Source organism: Amphiura filiformis, chromosome 1 (assembly GCF_039555335.1).
Source record: "Amphiura filiformis chromosome 1, Afil_fr2py, whole genome shotgun sequence".
In the NCBI taxonomy this organism is placed as follows: domain Eukaryota; kingdom Metazoa; phylum Echinodermata; class Ophiuroidea; order Amphilepidida; family Amphiuridae; genus Amphiura; species Amphiura filiformis.
In genome coordinates this window covers 72,466,107-72,486,053 of record NC_092628.1, presented here as the reverse complement: position 1 = coordinate 72,486,053, position 19,947 = coordinate 72,466,107, and the positions used below count along the sequence as shown (strand labels likewise).

Below are 19,947 nucleotides of genomic sequence, written 5' to 3'. Positions count from 1 at the left end.
AGTATTATATACTATAATATTGTATACACTGATGTAACAGTGACGTCAACGTGTTGAGGTAGCTGTTTCGTGCGTATATATGCGACATCTTCAAGTGCGCACATGTGCATGCCAGCACTTTGAACGTCTGCTAACTACTTGAAGCTGCACCTAATGAAATGCGCACTGACGTCACTGCCACATCAGGGTGAAAAAGGGTTTAGTACCTTGATTTGCCAAATAAAACATAGCTCAATCCTAATCCTTTACTTAGGCCCAACTGACAATAAAAGTCAAATGATGTTGATATTCAGCCACTTTTTGGAAATAAGGGCTAAAAACTTGCATTTGTATGTTTTTGTATGCTGTGATATTCAAGCCTGAAGACTTGTATAAAGACTAATTTCAGTCTATAAATTTTGATTTTTGCAAAGGGGATTCATATTCTCCTTTTAATCAATTACAAAAATAAAGACAAAAGCATGAAATAAAAAGTGATATTTTAGCCTATATAAATGATTTTGAATACTTTTAAGTCTTAAAAGACTTGTACCAAATCTGTGACTTTGTTGATAATTATTGTCAGAAAACATGCAAAATAAGGGTTTATGGCTCTTTTTTCCCAAAAATTGATTGAATATATATGAAATTGTAACTTTTATTCAAAGTTAGGTTGAACTAAAGGATTGATTGAGCCATGTTTCATTACGCATTGCAATTTAATATTGTTTTAATTTTTTTTTAAATGAGTGCTGTATAATTCTGGAATTGGGTGTAAGTACATCATAACCATAATGAACGTATAACAGCTAGACATGTATAGATGAGGATAGCTGATTGCAGTAAATACACAAATAATTGTCAAATTGGGTATGTAAGATTGCAAATCATACAAACCAAAACTAATTACAGACAATAAAACAAGATAATGCTAGACTGATTTAGTCATTACTCTCTGGTACTTCTATTCCATTAACAAATAACACATGGATGATCCCCTCTCTTCTTTTGCCACTGCTCACTGCTTTAATATATGCGGAATGGTCACTCCCTGGCAAGTTGAAGTGAGTCTCGGTCCCATCGTCTACAAATTCACCCTATATTATGTGAAGAGAAAATATGAGATTACAAAATTAAAATTGACAGTGGTTTATAGAAGAGTAGCCAAGGGGGGAGCCACCCCCCAGAAATTTGACTTGCCCCCTTTGATACCCCTCTGTAAAAGTCCTGGCTCCGGACTCAGGCTATTGTTCATTAGTCCCCTCATCCTTATGATATAGGTCTAATAGTTTTGCCACTAAACATCAATATATCTAGAAAAACAGAGCATAAGCTAATAATCTTGGCCATGTTAATTAATTATACTCTGCTCTAATTGTCACTATGGTCGTTTTCTATTAACAGAGGAAGGTTACTAATTAGATGTAACTTTTTTATATGGTATGGAAAGTAATTATATAGCCTATATATGCCAATTATGATAATACAGACACCCAACTTCATGGACAGTATGGATGCAATGTTGTCCAGAGCTAGGAGCAGGGGTCAAATTTCAGGGAAGCCACCTAGGCCATTGCCTGCCGTTTTTCAGTTTTGGCCTTGATGCCCCAGATCTTTGTCAACTTCCAAGGCATTCTTCATTAACATTACTTATTGGCCTTGATGCCCTTCTTTGTCTTTGCCCAGTGGCCTTGATAAAGGATGCCCCAAAAAATTAAAATCCAAGGCCTGGCTAGCGGTATGATGAAATCCTGCCCAACACATTCAGCTAAAGAAATGTGACCCACCAGCAGCCCGGGACCAGCAGTTACTGGAAACCCCCCATTTAAAGATGATGAGGAAAATATGTTTACAAAAATAAAGAAAATAATATTTGTACTATATTTGTCCCATGAGATCACTATTCTACATCTAGAACATTGGATATGTCATTTTAAAACAAAAAGTATTTTTTTAACTTGATTAAGAAATCTAAATTAACATTTTCCTGGACAATTGTCATGTTTAATGTAATAGGTCACAGTTAATAACCAATGTCAACAGCTGACTTATTATGTATACTAAATTCATTAGAAATATTATTATACAAATCTATTGGATCTATCCTTGACCAGTTTATCTGTTGCAATTATCAATAATTAAATGGCAAGTTATTGCATACTGACAGAAATCTACAACCCTTTCATAAACACACTTTATTCAGGTACCTGGGAGATCAACTTGATGAATTTCAATTTGTATATTATTCATGTACAAAGCTTTTTTCAAAAGCATTTTACTTCGTGGTAAATCATACCATAAATACTAGTATTGTTTTCTTATCCTCCACAAAATCGCTACATTTAACCAAATATATTATATTATTATATGATGAGACCTGTTTAATATTGCAACTGAATTGAATGGGGAAATTGGTCTGGATGTTGAGAGGAAGTAGTCGATACTTAATGGGATCCGGAGATGTGTTGTAAAATTTTTGTATGGTTTGTGTGTATATGCCAAACTGTTTCACAGTAGCTTATTTCTAACAATGTATATCTATAGAATTTCCTGTCAAAATAATATTTTATATAATAGAGTTTTATCTGTGCAAAGATACCTTCATGTGTATGGTCAATTGCTAAATACCAGAGTTATGAATGCATACAATAGTAAAGGACTTTTGGGACACCCTGTATTTATTTATTTTATTGTTTTTTGGCAAGGGGTTATTATTAATATAATTACCAATTAAACCTAATGATCTTTCCTGGTTGCTAGGCAATGGCACACACATATAACACACTGCATGGTGAATTATTATAACACTCCTGATACATTGACTCACTAATCAAGCTCTTGATAGTATTTTTGCTTTTTAATCAATATTAATTGTCCAGTTTTCACACTCTGGCTTGATTTGACTGTACCAAGCCAGATTGTGAAATATTAATATCACCAAGCAAACACTTAAAGGGGGGTAACCCTATTGGTTTTGGATATGGATTGTCTTTAAAATTACATAATAATATCAAATATCGCCTCCTTTATGCTGCTTTGTGAAAAACGAGAGCATTTTCAGCGTAAATGTGAATAAATAGCCAAATTTGCAATCCAATACCTTGGTATACGTGAATTGCATTCTGGGCAGGCAATGACGAATGCTGACATGCTGTACAATGCCCGGCCCGTATTGAACGGAATTTTTTTTTTTTTTCGTTACTGTTTCAGAAAAAAGGAAACAAAATATATTTCCCTTGCAATATGTACATTTCAAATGAATATAAAAAAGTTTGGGTAAAATGGAGAGGAAAAAAACCTTCCGAGACCGGGTTTTTTTTTTTTTTTTTATCGGGTAAAAAACAAACGCGCTAGTCAATTGAGCTATTTAGCACACCACGCTTACTGTTGCCGTTTTCATAACTATATACGGCGCACCGTCTCCTCAGCAGTTAGTGTGGTTCGCTTTTTCACAGAATGTGTATGACGCTGAAACCAAAGTAGCTGTTGCAGTGACTGATTTTTCGTTCATATTTCCCTCCCAGAAATAAAAAGTATTTACCATTGTTTACAAACTGGTATACCTGTAAAACCGCTGTGATTCATGATTTCTCCGAAATACATCGACTTGGAGCGCCAAATTTCAGGATAGTAATGAGAAAAATAGTATCTATTATGTGATACCAAAACCTCATCAACAATGAAAAAAAATCGGGGATGATGCTGTCGATCGGGTTACGGACCTTTAAATCATTTTTACTTTTGAACCATTGCTTGCAATCTTCAACTAAGCTATATAAAGAAACTGCCATGCTATTTATCTTAATTCCTGTGACATTGATTGAAATAGTGGGAATATAACCAAAGTTTACATTCAGAAAGTACATGTCATTTAAGGGTCTCCATTGCATGCCTCTCTCTGCATGGTGGGTTTCTCATTAATATAAAGCCTTGGTTCTCCCTGCTAAATTCTTTGACAAAAATGCTTCCTCAAGCTAGCAACATCTATAATAAATATTGTGTTTATTATATAATGTGTAATGTGATATCAGATATGCCATATTATCCGAAAGTGTATTTTAATTAAGATTGTCACCTTTTTTGACATGTGTCGTAAAATGTCGAAAAAAGACAATTTATTTTTACATGTCTGATTTAGGATCATTTCGACAATAATACAACACATAAGACAATCAATAACAGGCCTACAAAATATTAAGAAGTGAATACTAAAATTCATGTCATTGTCATCATCATGCATATCAAAAGAGCTATTTCAGTTTTCACAACTAAGGTGTCACTTAATTTGTCTATTCATGAAATAATATTGTCATATCAATTTTGTCAAGAAGAAATAAGTCGTGCTTATTACTTGTTGCAGTCAGGAGTTAACTGTTGATACAGACCTGACATGGAAATGAAAAAGAATCTGTTTTTTTCATACATGCATTTATAAATGGTTATATTTCCTACTTACTGCTGTATCAAGTACTGCTCCATTGCACCATACATCCATTGTATCTTTTTCTGAAAAAAAAAACCAGACCAATATATTCAGTCAACATCTCTTATTCAATCAATCTTTCTGTTTGGATGTCTGCCTTCCTGTGTCTGTCTGTCACTCTGTCTGTCAGTCAGTCTGTCAGTGTGTGTGTGTCATTCAGTGATGCCAAAGCATGATGCCTATTGCGTAGGCACACAATTGGAGTACTTGGTGATCACTTGCCACTACTCCAAAATCCTTCTTTACTCCAAAATCCTTCTTTCCTAAAATTGGCCCAAGTGTCCGGCCGCAGCAGTAATTTTACATATTTACCTTTAAATTTATCCAAATTATAGAGGTTTTAAGTATCTAAAAAGCATAAAATTTCAGTAACAATGGGTTCTGTGACCATGTATTGATTGATCAGTGACTTTTAGTACCGGTCAATTTAGTACCGAAAGTTTGTAAGTCAAGTCCTTTTCTGCCCAATTGAGTGATTTACGTTCCAAATTTAGGTAAAACAGCCCAAGTCTCCAGTTAGAGTCCTAGTTTTGGAATCTTAAGAATTGGACTACCTGAGAGTCATTCACTGTAGTCTGGTGAGCCAAGTTGCTGCGCCTTGGCACTAAAAAGTCTAGGCAAAACTCCATTACTCTGTTACTATCCACCTGTTTTACCCTCCCCATAAGTTTTCACCAGTATGATATTTGTGTGATCTCGTGAGGGAACGATTTATTTATCTACTGACGAATATTATTGTTGATTTCATCTTACTTGAAAAGCTTTTGACACAGAAACAATAATTTGCAATGTTTTTCATTGGCATTTTATTCACAAAATGTGTCTTTTCTGTAGTAAATTGATTCCCTATAAGAAACAAACATGGTAATTTTTTTAGCCTAAAATGTTGTAATTTGTGATTTTGAATTCCTTTAATCTGACATTTACAATAAGTTTCTCAAACAGTTTTATGTTTGCTTAAAAACAATCGGAAACCAAGGAGCCTGAATGGGCCATTCCATTTCAAATCCTCACTATCCCTGTGGAAGATTTAGTTCCACAGAGGGAGTATGAGTTTCAAATACAATAGACAATTGGGTAACTTCCATTTAAAATACTCACACCAGTTGTGGAAGATATAGGTAAAGCCATAATACAGGGGGCGTATGTGTTTGAAAATAATTAACCCTGACCAGTTACATTTGAAAAACATACTCCCTCTGTGGAAGGGTATGAATTTCACCTGGAATAGCCCAATGATTGTTTTGATTAAATCACATTTTCATGACAATTGACATCCAACTTATTGCTAGCTTGATAACAAACCATAGAGAAATATAAATATCCTTACCAAGTACAATCCTATAGTCCATGCCAGCCACAGATGTGCACCACACTCTTGCTGTCTTTGATCTCTGTTCCACAAACTTCTTGAGACTCTTACCATCTACATCCAATGTGTACTCGTAGGAGAATCCCCCTGATGCGTCTATGTTTATGGTACCTTTCACCTTGCCGATGTTGAAGGTCTCTCTACCAACTAGTTTGAACATCCAATTCTTACGTAAAACTTCCTGGATTTGAATATTCAATCAATGCAAAAAAATGTTTGATGTTAGGAAATTCCAACGCTAAACACATAAAATTCAATCAAAGCAAAATTTTGTCATATCAATGGCGTAGCCCCGAAGGAGGGAGAGGGGGCAAAGGGGCAGCTCCCCCTCCTGTGAGAAGTCTTAGCCCCTTATTACCCCCTGTGGGATGCTTTTTTGTACTTTTAAGCCCATGTTGACCATTTTTGTCTAAGTTTTCCCCCTTAAAAGTTTGCTTGCCCCCTCCCCCCTCTGAAAAAGTGCTGGCTACATATATAAGGAGGGCGCACTATAACGTATAAACACGTATAATTTTAATCGTGTGTATTGACTCAAAATAATCATCAAATATCACCATTTGGTTTTGCCATCAATCTTCTATTTTCATCATCACCTACTATTTGTATCCTGTGGATCATACTTGGACCATATTTGACTGGTTTTGTTACTTTCAACGATATTTAAGTGACTTTTTGTGTCCGGAATGGGTCCACCAACACCAACAATGGAACTGAGAGGTAGGAGCGGAAAGTTAAACCCGTGAAAGATGATGATGTGAGTACTGATATTCAACCTCAAACAGAGCCTGACTTCGAAACCTTTGTCAGAAGCTCCCTAAGAACGATAATTGATGGTCAAACCATGGAACAATATCCTGGAAACGGCAATAGCTCATTTGCATGAGCCGCACTGTTATGTAAATAACGTATTATTATTCAAATTTGCTCCCTGGTCTTATAGTCGGCGCTATTCATAGCATGCATGCGAGCCTGTCCGAACTAAATGGAAGTGTGTAGGCATGTTAAATTGATCCCTAATATCACCTTTCTGTGTTATGTATAAGCTAGTATATTTCGTGCACCTTGGTTATATAAAACAGAATGTAATATTCAATGTATTGAAGTGTATGACATTTGACATATAGTAGCCTTGTTATTGTCTGAAATGCAGAGCTCTGGCGACTTAAGCTAGGCGATGTATGCAACGTGTCCGTCCCTGGCTGCATGTAGAATTCAATTCCAATAATATTGAATTATATCCGATAAATTTGAAGCAATCACAATTGGCCTGCATTTAAAAGAAATGTTAATTCCTAAAGATATATAATCGAGCATCACGATGTCATTCAATCATGTTAAAGCAGCTATAGATCTTCAAAAGTTCAAGGACATGGGTTACGTAATTTCCACAGCACGCGTTTGATGATAGACCTATGAATAAGGGATAAAGTACTCTTCATTTATGATCCGCTACTGAACAACGCCGCGCCATCACTGGCACAATAATTAAGGATTAAACCTACAAACTTACATCCCTGTTAGTGTTAGCTCATGTTCATGAGAATGAGCCTTGGGTAGGCATATGCTTTATATTACACAATGAATCGGTGATTCTGATATGTAGACTCGGGTATTTAGGCCGAGATTTGCTTGTGGGTAGGCCCCTAGCCTATACTTGCTTCCTTTTAAAATTTTGTTTTTATTTCCCATGATCATGATCACACGCGCTTTCTCCCGATCGGAATAGAATCAATCACAGATAGATTTGTCAACAGTCTGAACTGACCAGTAGATAGTTGGCGTACATCATGCATCAAGGTGTGCAATGACACAGTTAGTAGATCCTCTTTTTTTCTGGGGTCTGTACAAATGTAGCTGAAGGCGTCGACCTATCTGCTCACCTATGCCCTAAAGCAGACTGTGACCAATCAGATTTTTGGTCCATTGGTGCTGATATACATAACTAAAATGGCAATATGATGTAAATTTCTTTACATACTTGTAAAAACATTACTTCACGCCCATAGCCGCAAGCACCAATATGTCTGATTATTGCAGATTGATAATTTTTTAATGAGAATAGGAAAGGAATACAAACACACATACAATACCCCCGCATACAAGCTAATATATCGCCATGTTGAAAGGTCAGATGTCATGTCAAAGGTTTTATTGACTTGAAATACTACTTGTATTTCATACCTTGCATCTGACACGCGTTTTCATCGCATTATTGACAGCAAGTCCTTATTTCAACATTACTTTTGTAAAAAGTCATTCCCGACTCAAACTAGTAGACTTTCTGGAAAAAACAAATCACTGGTGCCTGATGGGAAATACTAGTGCGCCATCACGGATTGCTCCCTGCTCTGCTAGCTGGCGCTCTTTCAAGCTTGCTACTACGCATTGAACAGGCAGAGTTCGCAAAACTAACGGCGTCGTTATTTGCCAACCCTAATTAAACATAATCAAGGGATCGAAATTAATTATTCATAACCGATCGATAACTGGCCTCATTTTCTAACGAGCAAACCAGCGGGGTTTGTCATAGGTTTGCGTTGGGAATAGAACAACCGTGAATTTAGTGTCACCCCCTTGGTCAAACTTCCTTACGTGAGTCAATTACAAGCCTCCAAAAACGTCAAGACAAACTGGAAGCTATGGTTAAAGAAAACGAACAGAATTTTGATGAATCGATTGAATTTCAATCATCCCGTACATCAGACATAGAAAAACAGGTCTCAGCTTTAAAACAACAAAATTCTAAGCTGATACACCAAATAGATCAACACAAAAGTGATGTGAAGAAATTACGTGAATCAAGTGATAATCTAGAAAGGCATTCATGGCGTCATAACTTGTTGTTATGCAACTATGGTCCTGAGAAGAAAGATGAGGTCCCCGAGATATCGTAAACAGAGTTCTGAAAAAAGATCTTGGGCTGAACATTACGGTGAGGTTGCCCATCGGACGGGTAGACAGAGTCAAGACAAGAATCGTCATAGGCCAATCATTTTTAAAGTACTTTAAGCTAATCGATAAAGATTCCATTATCACAGCAAAGAAGGAACTTAAAAAGGCCTCATATTACATCAAGACCGGCGAAAATCGAGTCAGACAGAAAGGAACGGTTCAGACTGAAATCAGTTGCGGAGACCGCGTATAAAGCTGGCAAGAAAACAGTTTTCAAACGCGTAAACTGTTCATAGATAATAAACTGTACAAAGAATCAAGTGACAACGCTGAGAATACGGGTTCTCAAGAGAACACGGGTTCTCATCACGATCATTCGGACTAGGACAGAGATGGCTGTCATCATTCAGTACGAATTGGATGCTGGAACAGTGGGGGGTGGTACTTAGAAAACTGTGAATTGCGTAAAAATATTATTGCTAAGTGTGATTTTGATATTATGTGTCTTGTAGAAACTCATATGAAAGAAAATGATGTTATAAATGTTCCCAACTATATGTGGTTTGGTCATAATAGATCCGTTCTCCATTGTAAAGCAAGAAAAGGTTCAGGTGGTGTTGGTATTCTTGTACATAAACGTATTCTTAAATCTTTCACAATCAAAACTGTGGAAAAAACGCATGATGGTATATATTGTGGTTGAAATTTACTAACAAAAGTGCCAAGGAAAGTTTTTATGTTTGCTGTTGTTATTTACCACCCGAAAATTCAAGTCGCGGTGGTCACGCTGAAGAGTTTTTTGATGCATTAATTTCTGATATTTACAAATTTCAAGATACTGGTTCGTTGCAAATATGTGGTGATTTTAATGCCAGAATTGGTGACAGTGTAGATTATATTGAAGGTGTTGATGAAGTTAAAACTCGTAAAGTCATTGATTTTAGTACTGAACTCACAAGGTAAACCATTCATTGACTTTTGCATAAGTGCTAATATGTGTTGTCTAAGCGGTAGAAATGATGATGTAATAGATAATTTTACTTGTGTTTCAACAAAAGGTAAATCAGTTGTTGATTACTGTCTCGTTCCATATGATGGATACATGAACTTTCTTGCAGTTCGAAGTGTCACTTGTTCAAGATCTTATTGAAAAGTATAGTGTGCCTGTGTGTAGTACTATACCTGATCATTCATTGTTATCATGGGTGTTCAAAACTAATGTTTTCTCTTGTTATGAAAAATCTGTGAATAAGTCAAATGTCGACTTGAAAAGTCTGGCTAAATTGTATGATTTGCGTGAAATACCGTCCACTTTTCTTATGGATGAGTCTAGTGTGTCAAAAGCAAATGAATTGATTGCTGAAATAAATACCAACCAAGGCAATCAGAGTGAGGTTGACAGTGTTTATGACAAGTTTGAAACTTACATTAAGTCTGCAGTTGAAAAGAACTTTAAGAAAAAGAACAATAAGCGTGGTAAACACAATAAGGGTATGAGACATACTCCTAAACCATGGTGGAGCGAATCACTTCAATTGATTTGGGATGAGGTGTGTTGTAAACAAAAATCTTGGCTAAGATGTAAAATACCAAACATGCGTAATACCTTATTTGTGCAATATAAATCAGCTCATAGACAATTTGATAAAGCTGTGAAGAAAGCTAAACGACAATTTCAATACAGTAAGATCAAAGATATTGATGATATGTTGAATGGTGACCAATCTATGTTTTGGAAAGAGATCGGTAAAATTGGTGTTAACAGTTGTAAACAAAATAGTAGTATACCAATGGAGGTAATAACAGATACTGGTGAAACTACAGATAATACTGACCATGTTTTAAACATATGGTGTAATGAATTTGAATCGCTTTTCAAAGCTGACGCAAATAATTTTGATGACGAGTTTTGTCACATATAAAGACAAAATTGAAAGATCTTGAAGCTAGTTCGTCTGAAAAAGATTATACTGCAGTTAATCTCAATAAACCTCTTGAGCTTGATGAAGTTATTGGTGCAATTAATAGAGCTAAATTGAATAAAGCTGCTGGTGTTGATGGTATTGTAACAGAATTACTTAAGAACAAAACTATGACAGTTGTCCTCCATGCTCTCTTTAGCCGTTGTTTTACATGTGGTATTTGTCCCTCCAAATGGAGATTTGGTTTAATAAACCCAATACCTAAATCTGGTAATAATGATCCTAGAGATCCGATGAGTTACAGAGGTATAACGCTGATTTCAGTGGTATGTAAAATATATTGTGATGTGATCCGTAAAAGGCTCACAGATTGGCTTGAAGAAAATAACATTATCAATGAAGAGCAGAATGGTTTTAGAAAGAACCGTGGTTGTCTTGATCATTTATACACATTTTCATCTATTGTACAGAATCGAAATCTTTGTAAAAAAGACACATTTGCTTGTTTTATTGATGCCAAGAAGGCATTTGACCGTGTCAATCGTGATTGTTTATGGTATAAACTTAGAAGTATAGGTATTAATGGTAACTTTTATAACTGTATTAAAAGTCTTTATGAAGATGTGAAATGTTCGGTAAGGGTTAATAACTTTATGACAAATTGGTTTGATGTTGAAATCGGTGTGAAACAAGGTTGTTTACTTTCTCCCGTGCTCTTTAACATTTATTTGAATAGTATTGTGAATGAAATACAAGAATTAAACTGTGGTGTTCCTGTGCTTGATACAAAAATTGATCTGCTAATGTATGCAGATGATATTGTACTTGTTGCTGAAAGTGAAAGTTCACTTCAAAGAATGTTAGACTGTGTATCAAATTGGACTAAAAGATGGCGTATAAGTTTAAATGACACAAAGACTCAGGTAGTTCATTTTCGCACTAAAAGCCGTGATAAATCTAATGTACAATTTACATGCTGTGATACTAACATCTCTACAGTAAGTGGTTATAAATATTTAGGCATTTGGTTTGACGAATATCTTGATTTTCATGTGTCTACCGAAATCTAGCTGCTTCTGCATCCAGAGCTCTGGGAATGGTCATCAGTAAAGTCAAAGCCCTGGGTGGTATCAATTTCAATTCTTTCACCAAGCTTTATGACTCTTTCGTTGGTCCAATTTTAGACTACGGCAGTGGGGTCTGGGGTATTGATGAGTTTTCCTCGATTAATTCTGTGTTCTACCGCTTGCCGATTTTTCCTTGGTGTTGGGAAATATGTTCCAAATGACGCCATGCTTGGTGACTTGGGATGGGTTTCCCCTTTTGAGCGTCAAATGCAGTCAGTGGCTAGATTGTGGAGTCGTCTTTCAAAACTAGACAGCAACCGTTACCCAAGTAAAGTTTTTCAATGGTCACAACATTTAGCAGGTAAAGGTATTAAGAACTGGTGTTACAAAGTAAGATCGTTATGTTCTAAGTTTAATTGTGATCTAATTTTGAGTATTTCTGAACAGATCGGTACTCGAAACTTAGTTAATCATATATCCGATGCTGCTAAATTGTTTGTAGAAAATCGTTGGAAAGAGGCAATCTTTAATGACCGAAGAAAGAACCCAAATGCTCGCAATAAACTTCAGTACGTATCGCACCTTTAAATCCACTTATTGCACTGCTGAGTATGTAAACACCATTATGAAGAAGTGTAATAGGCGGCTTTAGCCCTCTTCAGGTGTGGATGCGCTCCAATTGCCATTGAAACGAATCGTTATAACAACACTCAGGTACAGAACCGAATTTGTAATATTTGTAATATGAATTGTATTGAAGATGAGTTCCACTGTTTTATAATTTGTTCAACGTATAATGATATCAGATCCAATTTCTTTAATGACATGGTTAAATTTAACCCAAGTTTCTCAAATCTTTCAGATTACAATAAATTTATTTTTGTAATGTCAGATGGCAACCATTGTTGCAGGGTAGCAAAATTTGCAAATGAAATTCTCACACTTCGTCAATCTATTGTGTACACTAAGGGATAAATTGTAATTATTATTTAGCTGTCTCCTCATGTACACGTCAACATCATGCTTGCTTCTGCCATGTTGCGCATTTGCGGCTTGCTTATTTGGTTCTTTTGGTCTAGGCCTATAGCATGATGGGCGTTTGATGAGGTTTCAGCTAACATTTCCTTGTGTTTATTTTTTAAAAATGTATATGCATGTTGTTGTTTTTAAAAAACCTTGACTATATTTATATATAGTATTATGTGCTATTTATATGTATTATTATGTGCTATATTTTTATATTGTATATTATTGTTTTGTCACTCATAAGCCAGAATTGGCTGGTCTCTATGTGAGAGTGTGACGTTAATAAAGATTAAACTAAACTAAACTAAACTAAACTATATGGTCATTTTCACGGTAAAGGGTGTAACTTTTGATTTTTAGGGTCAAAATTTCAAACCACTTAAATATGTTTCTGTTTACTGTAATCATGCATAGAAGCAACTTAAATTCCAGTAAAATAGTGTTTCAAGGCTTAAACCTTTTGATTTCTGATAAAAATTTGACATTTCCATAACATTTTGGTTAAAATCTAAGAAAAATGTATTTTACATAAGCTCAGAAAATTATGACATGAAAGCTGGAATACATGTGAAATCCCATTCCAAAGTAAGTCAACAGATATAAGTTAAATTTTATACCATGTTTTGCTATGTTTGTAATTGCAATTTTGAAAATTTTTAACATCAAGGGTCATTTGCAATGGAAATTTCCCAACCTTAAACATATTTTTTAAGTTTTAATTGGGTTCCTAAAATAATTTAAATGTCTAACTTCATGTACAAATACTACTTGATGAAAGGAACCTCCCAGCCAAGTTTCACAGAAATTGGAGTTATTTTTTAGAATTGGCAATTCAAGCGATTTGTGTTTCGGAGGCTTCAGTTAACAACACAGGTGATCATAAAAGTAAAATATTTGGCTAACTACTACAAGTTGACATGAAAAAATAGGTAAAAATATCACAATTACCAATTTTCATGCTTTGCTTCTAAGTATTGAATTTCAGTTGTGACAAAAATTAAATTATCACAGCAAGTCATTTTTTTTTTGTTTCGGGCTTCATGTTTACAATGGTTAAACATGGCAGAAGTAGTTTTTTTGAAAACAACACTGTTGGGATCATCTAAGCTGTTATTTTCTTGTGTGTATTGAATCAATGATTCTATCGGCAGATATTGCAGATTTATAACATGATAATTTTTTCACCCATTTGTTAAGTATGGTGTTATTTGCATGTGAAGCCTCCGAGTGGGGCTTTCTTGGATATCAGTATATTTTTCAAGCATTAACCATAATATCAATTTTTTTTTAATTTATGACATTCTGCACATATCATGCAACAATTACAATGCAGATATCAATATGGAACATACCAATTTAGATATGCATAGATGATAATTAAGTTTACTGTTGTTTGGAGGCTTCATTTGTTTCGGAGGCTTCAATTGTTAACGGAAAGTTTGTATTGGGTCCCATTTTCAAACGGTGATATATATCTCCATGATTTAAAAACAAGTGACTTGAGGATCTACTTTGCTACATTTTGATAAATAGATTGGATGAGCTCTTTTATTTATATTTGCCCAAGCTTGCTGAACAGTTTGTTTTTAGGAGGCTTCAAAAAGTTAACGGAAAATCGGCTCTTTGAAGTCAAGATTTTATAAAAATTTTAAAAGCTTGCAAATCAACTAATTTTTGTTACCCATTTCAAGTTAAGATATCAACTGTTATGAATCAAAAAGAAGTGAAGAAATAAACAAGAATTATGAACCAAAGCTATACCCACAAAGTTTGTTAACAATTGTTAACGGAAAATGAAGCCTCCGAAACGACAAATATCGAAGTCCGGTTCTCAAAAATACAGGGCTGTTCACAATTAAATCTAATGTGGCAGTGTTTACTGAACATATGACCGTACTTTCAGGATAAGAAAAATTATCCATGAACTAACTGAAGAAAACACAGGGTTTTACAAAATGTTACTGTTTTTTACAGTTTTTCAAAATGGCAATATTAGGTACATTTAAGCCTGCTAAAACTGAACGCAGTAACTCCCGAAGATGATTATGCTACCCAAGGTAGCTGCTAACTAGATGACTTATGTGGCCAAAAATCATGGAATTCTGTGGCTTTATTAGAAAACTACGGATCAAAATGTTAAAAATCCAAAGTTACACCCTTTACCGTGAAAATGACCATATACATAAATTGCCCACTTGTAAAGTGCTGCTGCAGAAAGAACAAGGTCCATAAAATTAGTTCATTGTTAATATTTCAATTAATATTGCTGCATAAATGCAATTACTAATACTACATGAGCCTTTATGTGAAGGTTTGCTGTGTCTGATCATCACTTTGTTGTTTAGTGCACAGCTCTCATCCCTATATCTTTGTGTCAAAAATTGCTGTGATAGTACAGGGCGAATCCACTAGTTCTTCAACAGCCACGCATGGCGATTTTGTTCGAGATAGGACGAGCGACTCAGGCTAAGCACACCACATGTACGATAAAAATCTATGTTTCATTATCACTACGAATGCAGTGTTGCCATTCATCATCTGAAATGACTCATTTTTAATTTTTTACTTTTGCCTGATGTGGTCCCATGCTCAAAATTATATTCTGTGTTTCCTATCACACATACCTTTCCATCTACTGTGATGACTCTTTTGCCTGATGTGGTCCCATGCTCAAATTCTATTTTGTTTTTCCTATCACACATACATGTACCTTTCCATCTACTGTGATGACTCTTTTGCCTGATGTGGTCCCATGCTCAAATTCTATTTTGTTTTTCCTATCACACATACCTTTCCATCTACTGTGATGACTCTTTTGCCTGATGTGGTCCCATGCTCAAATTCTATTTTGTGTTTCCTATCACACATACCTTTCCATCTACTGTGATGACTCTTTTGCCTGATGTGGTCCCATGCTCAAATTCTATTCTGTGTTTCCCGTCACTTAGAGAGACTTCCCACAATGCTACTAAATCAGCCATCATTGGTTTGTCACTCTATTGGAAGTACCTGCAATATTAATAATAATCACAGAATTAGAGAAGGAGAACCGGGACTCGACTGCCATCTTGAAACATGCAGGCATGGAGCAAAAATTGGTGGTATTCGCAATTGTACATGGCAGTATAAGGAGTCTCAGTTCTCCTTCTAATTCCGTGATAATAATTGAAAAATATTAAAATATTAAGAGGAGCAAAAGTGTGTGACAACTGCTGGGCTGGGTAGAGACTAGAGAGAATGCCTCGCTGCATATCTACAGGTTTTTCTTACATATCAATAAATGTTTGAAAAGAAAGACAGATGGGTGATGGGTCACATTCAGATTTTTAAGCAACTAAATAAAAGTGGCAGCAAAATGAAAGATGATACAGTACTAGAAAGATGAATGGTAAAAGTTGTGTTAAGTTAAACTGAAAGCTTAGAGGAACGACATTTTTGACAGGTCAAAAAGCGGAGCAAGCAATTTTTGTAATTATAAACATTGGAGAAAATGTTCAATCATGCAAAATTTCTAGGTGGAAAAGAGACTGTAGAAATGTGTAGCAGCGTAAGGTGCCCACCTTTTTCCAATACACTGTCGTTTGTAGTAGGATATGAAAGGGAAGGTCATGATGTTTTGAAATACGTAGTACAACAATTCAATAAACACTGACAAAATTGGGTATGTTCAGATGTTGTGAAAATCAATACTTTCAAAATGTATTTAAGTCGGGTGTAGGACAATCCTCGGCATAACTTTACAATGTAGGGGCCCGGGTAGGGGCATTATTTTGCATATTTTTAGTGTTAGCATTTATAGTTTAAGGTTAAGCATCAGAGAAGGTGCAATGCATGTAAGGGTAAGGGTTAGGTATATGGTTAGGGTTGGGGTTTGCGTTTGGAATTTTGGATCAAGTAATTTATGCCTCTAAAACCTGGTATTGCCCGGGGTAAAAGTAGTACTGTACTGGGTCAGAAAAGTCCGGGGTCACTCCCATTGTGGCCTGTACACCATCCGAAAGGGGTAGTTTTATATATGTATACCAGAACGAAATTACAACACATTGTCTATGGAGCAGTGTTACACATAATCGTGCTTAACTCGCAAACTCAAAATCGAAATCAACTGAAATTTTGGGAATAAGCTTTTTTCGTGGATACCTACTGAAAAATGTCACAAAAAGAGGATGCTAGGATCACGAAATACTCCTATAAGTGAGGAATTGGTTTGAAATTTACCCCTAAACAAGGATAGTACGGTACTCAAGGAATTGGTTTGAAGTTTGCCCCTAAACAAGACAAAACAAGAATAGTAGAGTAAAGTCGGTAGAGTGTCATTCAGTGACACTGTGACAGTGATGATATCGGTTATTGGTAAACTTAAAATTGGCGCTGTTGAAGTCGGCTCCAATTTTTTTAAAAATCTGGTTAGTAAATTGCTCGGAAACCACTCTTTTGTGCTGAATAACTTGATAAATATGTCACCACTAATGTCCGTTAATTGGGTAATTTTAAAAAACTAACCTAAGCAAGGATCATCCTTAAAAAAACATCGCTTCTTTTAGTAAAATGAGTGTTTTGAGACCCTAAATCGCTGATCCGCACGGATCCTCGTTTTGCTTTTCAAAACCACCCTAAATCTGTGTTTTCTTTCATGCGGATGCTTACAACCAGGGTCTTAGCTAGCCACCCGTCTGGCCGTCATATTAGATGGCCAGTTTGCTCCTGGGACGGGCAAAATTAATGCCTTTGACAGATGCTATATTATAAATTGTATGTTTTGAGAAGCTAATTGACCTTTTTAGTAGACCCAATTTGTAGAACAAGGCTATATCATCACATATTTGAACTCTTTGAACCCCCAATGGGCTATAGATGTCTGGTAAATGTTTTAAAGGTCAAATTATTCAAATGACGGGCAACCATCAATTTCTAGCTAAGAGCATGAAGAGTAGACCCTGCTTACAAATTTCATATGAGTGGCCCCCCGGGCATTCAACATATTCAAAATAATACCAGCATAATATATAATATATTATTATTATATCAGGATGAGATATAGCATGACCAGCTGGACTCTTTTTTAGTAAAGTAAGCTTACGCAAAATTTTGAAAATGATTCTACTACACTTCCAATTTATAGGTATGCCAGGCAAACCTTAGTTAACACATTTGCTAGTCAGCGAAATTCGCCTAGACCGGGGACCAAACACAATACATATTTACATAGAAATTTCAATTTTTTTCAAGAACAGGTCGGTCAAGGAAACCCAGGGCCGTAGCAAGGTTGAAAAATGTGGGGCGGCCATCACAAATGTGGGGCGGCAAAATTACAAATTTATGGCCAAATTGAAATAAAGATATAAAGAAAAACATAACAAATTTCTCAAAAAGTGGGCCATGGCATCCCCAGCCGCCCGCTTACTACGGCCCTGAGGAAACCTACATAAATGTTTTCTATACTTCACTTGACCGAAATATATGATTTTTTATGGTGATGAGACACTCACACATGGACTTTTAGAGAGATTTTGATAGCAGTTCCATTAAAAAAAGCTGCTATCATCATGAGACTAAGATCTAGAAACACCCCCGTAATGCTGTTTTGGGGAATTTTGCTAGCAGAATCTTTTTGATGAAAGTCGATCTTTGAAAAATGTAACTTTGCCACGGAAAGTGCTATGACAAAAAGAGTTTCAGTTTTGGCTTTCTTTGCTCAAGGGCTTTAATTTGATATATAAAATGATGCAGTTTGATGGCAAATTTAAATTCACCTGGCATACCTACAATTTATCAAGTAAGCTTAAAATATGTAAAATGTGCAATGAACATAATGAAACAACTTGCAACTCATGAACTGGACTGACATGATTGAATGAGCATCCTGCATGTATCATTGGTATGCATTGACATTTTTACATGTACCACATGTACATGCATCATTGCATGACATGATGATGACATGCATTCATCATTTCATAATTAAATTCATACAATGCTTTCAGCTTTGGCATAAATTTTATTTGCATGTCACATCACCGGGCCTGGCCATCATGCCATTAGTAAATAAATTACATGAACATTGATTACAAAGTTATCTTTAACTTCCTCACCTGGAACGTCAGAGAAGTGATAAAGACGACAATATTCTGAGGGATTTTCAGTAAATTCACAATCCTGTGAAATTCGTTGGAATTCCGTTTCTAACAACGATCGGTATCCGCAGCCGGTCGTACACATTATGCCAATCAATTAAATAGCCATCAGAGGGGGTCAGGCAGGATAGCAGTGACGGCGCTATGGTGCCAAAAGCTTAACCAAAAGCCTGGGCAGGGGCCTGGGGATGGACCAGGTAACCTGGGATGGACTGAAAACTATTAAGACAAAACAAAACAAAACAAAAAAACACACACACAAAAACCAAAAACAAAACAAAACAAACAAAACAACAACAAAAACAGCAACAACAAACAAAAACAACTTAAACAACAAACTAGCAAGAATAGGCCTTGTCTTAAAAAAAAGACAATTCAACTGATTTTACCTAGTCTCACAAAAACTGTCTGATAAGCATATGATATTCATGAAATCTAGTTCAAAATGTTACATTAGGGCCTATCACACATATCAAATGTTTAACTGACCTTTAGGCTAAAATTCAATCCACTAGGGGAAGGTGGGGCATAACACTTAACTTTGAGGATGCTCTGTGACGTCACCATAAGTAATATGACTGTAAAAATTATATATTCAGTTGAAGTTTGTATTTACCTTTAATATACCATTAACCAATATAACTTGAATCTTACAAGTTTTTATAAAAATGAAGAAATATTTTCAACAAAAAAAATCCGTTTTGCCCCACTATCGGGGCAAAACGGAACCCCCCTATGGGCAAAACGGCACCCTGGGTGCAAACTTATATTAGTTGTTCCATCGGTAGGCCCTAGTCCTAGTTATCATGTAGGCCTATATTCAGTTACAATATTAAGTGGGCCTACCATCTCTGTGGAGTGAAGGTTAACTTCTTATAGGCCTAGTAGGCCTATAATATGTATGACCAATATTTGATTAGAAAGAAATATTCAGTAGGCCTACCATCTCTGTGGAGTAAGTCGTTAACTTTTAATCATTAATTCTATCTGTAGGTCTAGTTATATGTCTATGTTTCAGCGAAGTGTTTACCATGTTCGAGTAGGCCCCTAGATAACGCCTACATTTCCTTCA

The 19,947-nt window shown here is 35.7% G+C and overlaps 1 protein-coding gene across 1 annotated transcript; it reads right to left on the bottom strand.

Moving 5' to 3' along the window:
* Window positions 1–673: 673 nt before the first annotated feature.
* On the bottom strand, window positions 674–18,950 carry LOC140152859 (fas apoptotic inhibitory molecule 1-like). The gene is made up of 5 exons (XM_072175387.1): window positions 18,834–18,950; window positions 15,612–15,750; window positions 5,793–6,015; window positions 4,436–4,485; window positions 674–1,076 (listed from the first exon to the last, which is right to left on the bottom strand). The coding sequence occupies exons 2-5, from the start codon at window positions 15,723–15,725 to the stop codon at window positions 921–923; spliced, it is 543 nt and encodes a 180-aa protein (XP_072031488.1). The 5' UTR covers window positions 15,726–15,750; window positions 18,834–18,950; the 3' UTR covers window positions 674–920.
* Between the last annotated feature and the right edge of the window lie 997 nt (window positions 18,951–19,947).

Coding starts and splice junctions, on each gene's coding strand:
- LOC140152859 (XM_072175387.1), bottom strand. CDS start 15,725: ATGATGGCTGATTTAGTAGCATTGTGGGAAGTCTCTCTAAGTGACGGG. Junction 4,486..5,792: donor GGACTATAGGATTGTACTTG/GTAAGGATATTT, acceptor TTTTTTTTTCAG/AAAAAGATACAATGGATGTA. Junction 1,077..4,435: donor GAGCAGTACTTGATACAGCA/GTAAGTAGGAAA, acceptor CACATAATATAG/GGTGAATTTGTAGACGATGG.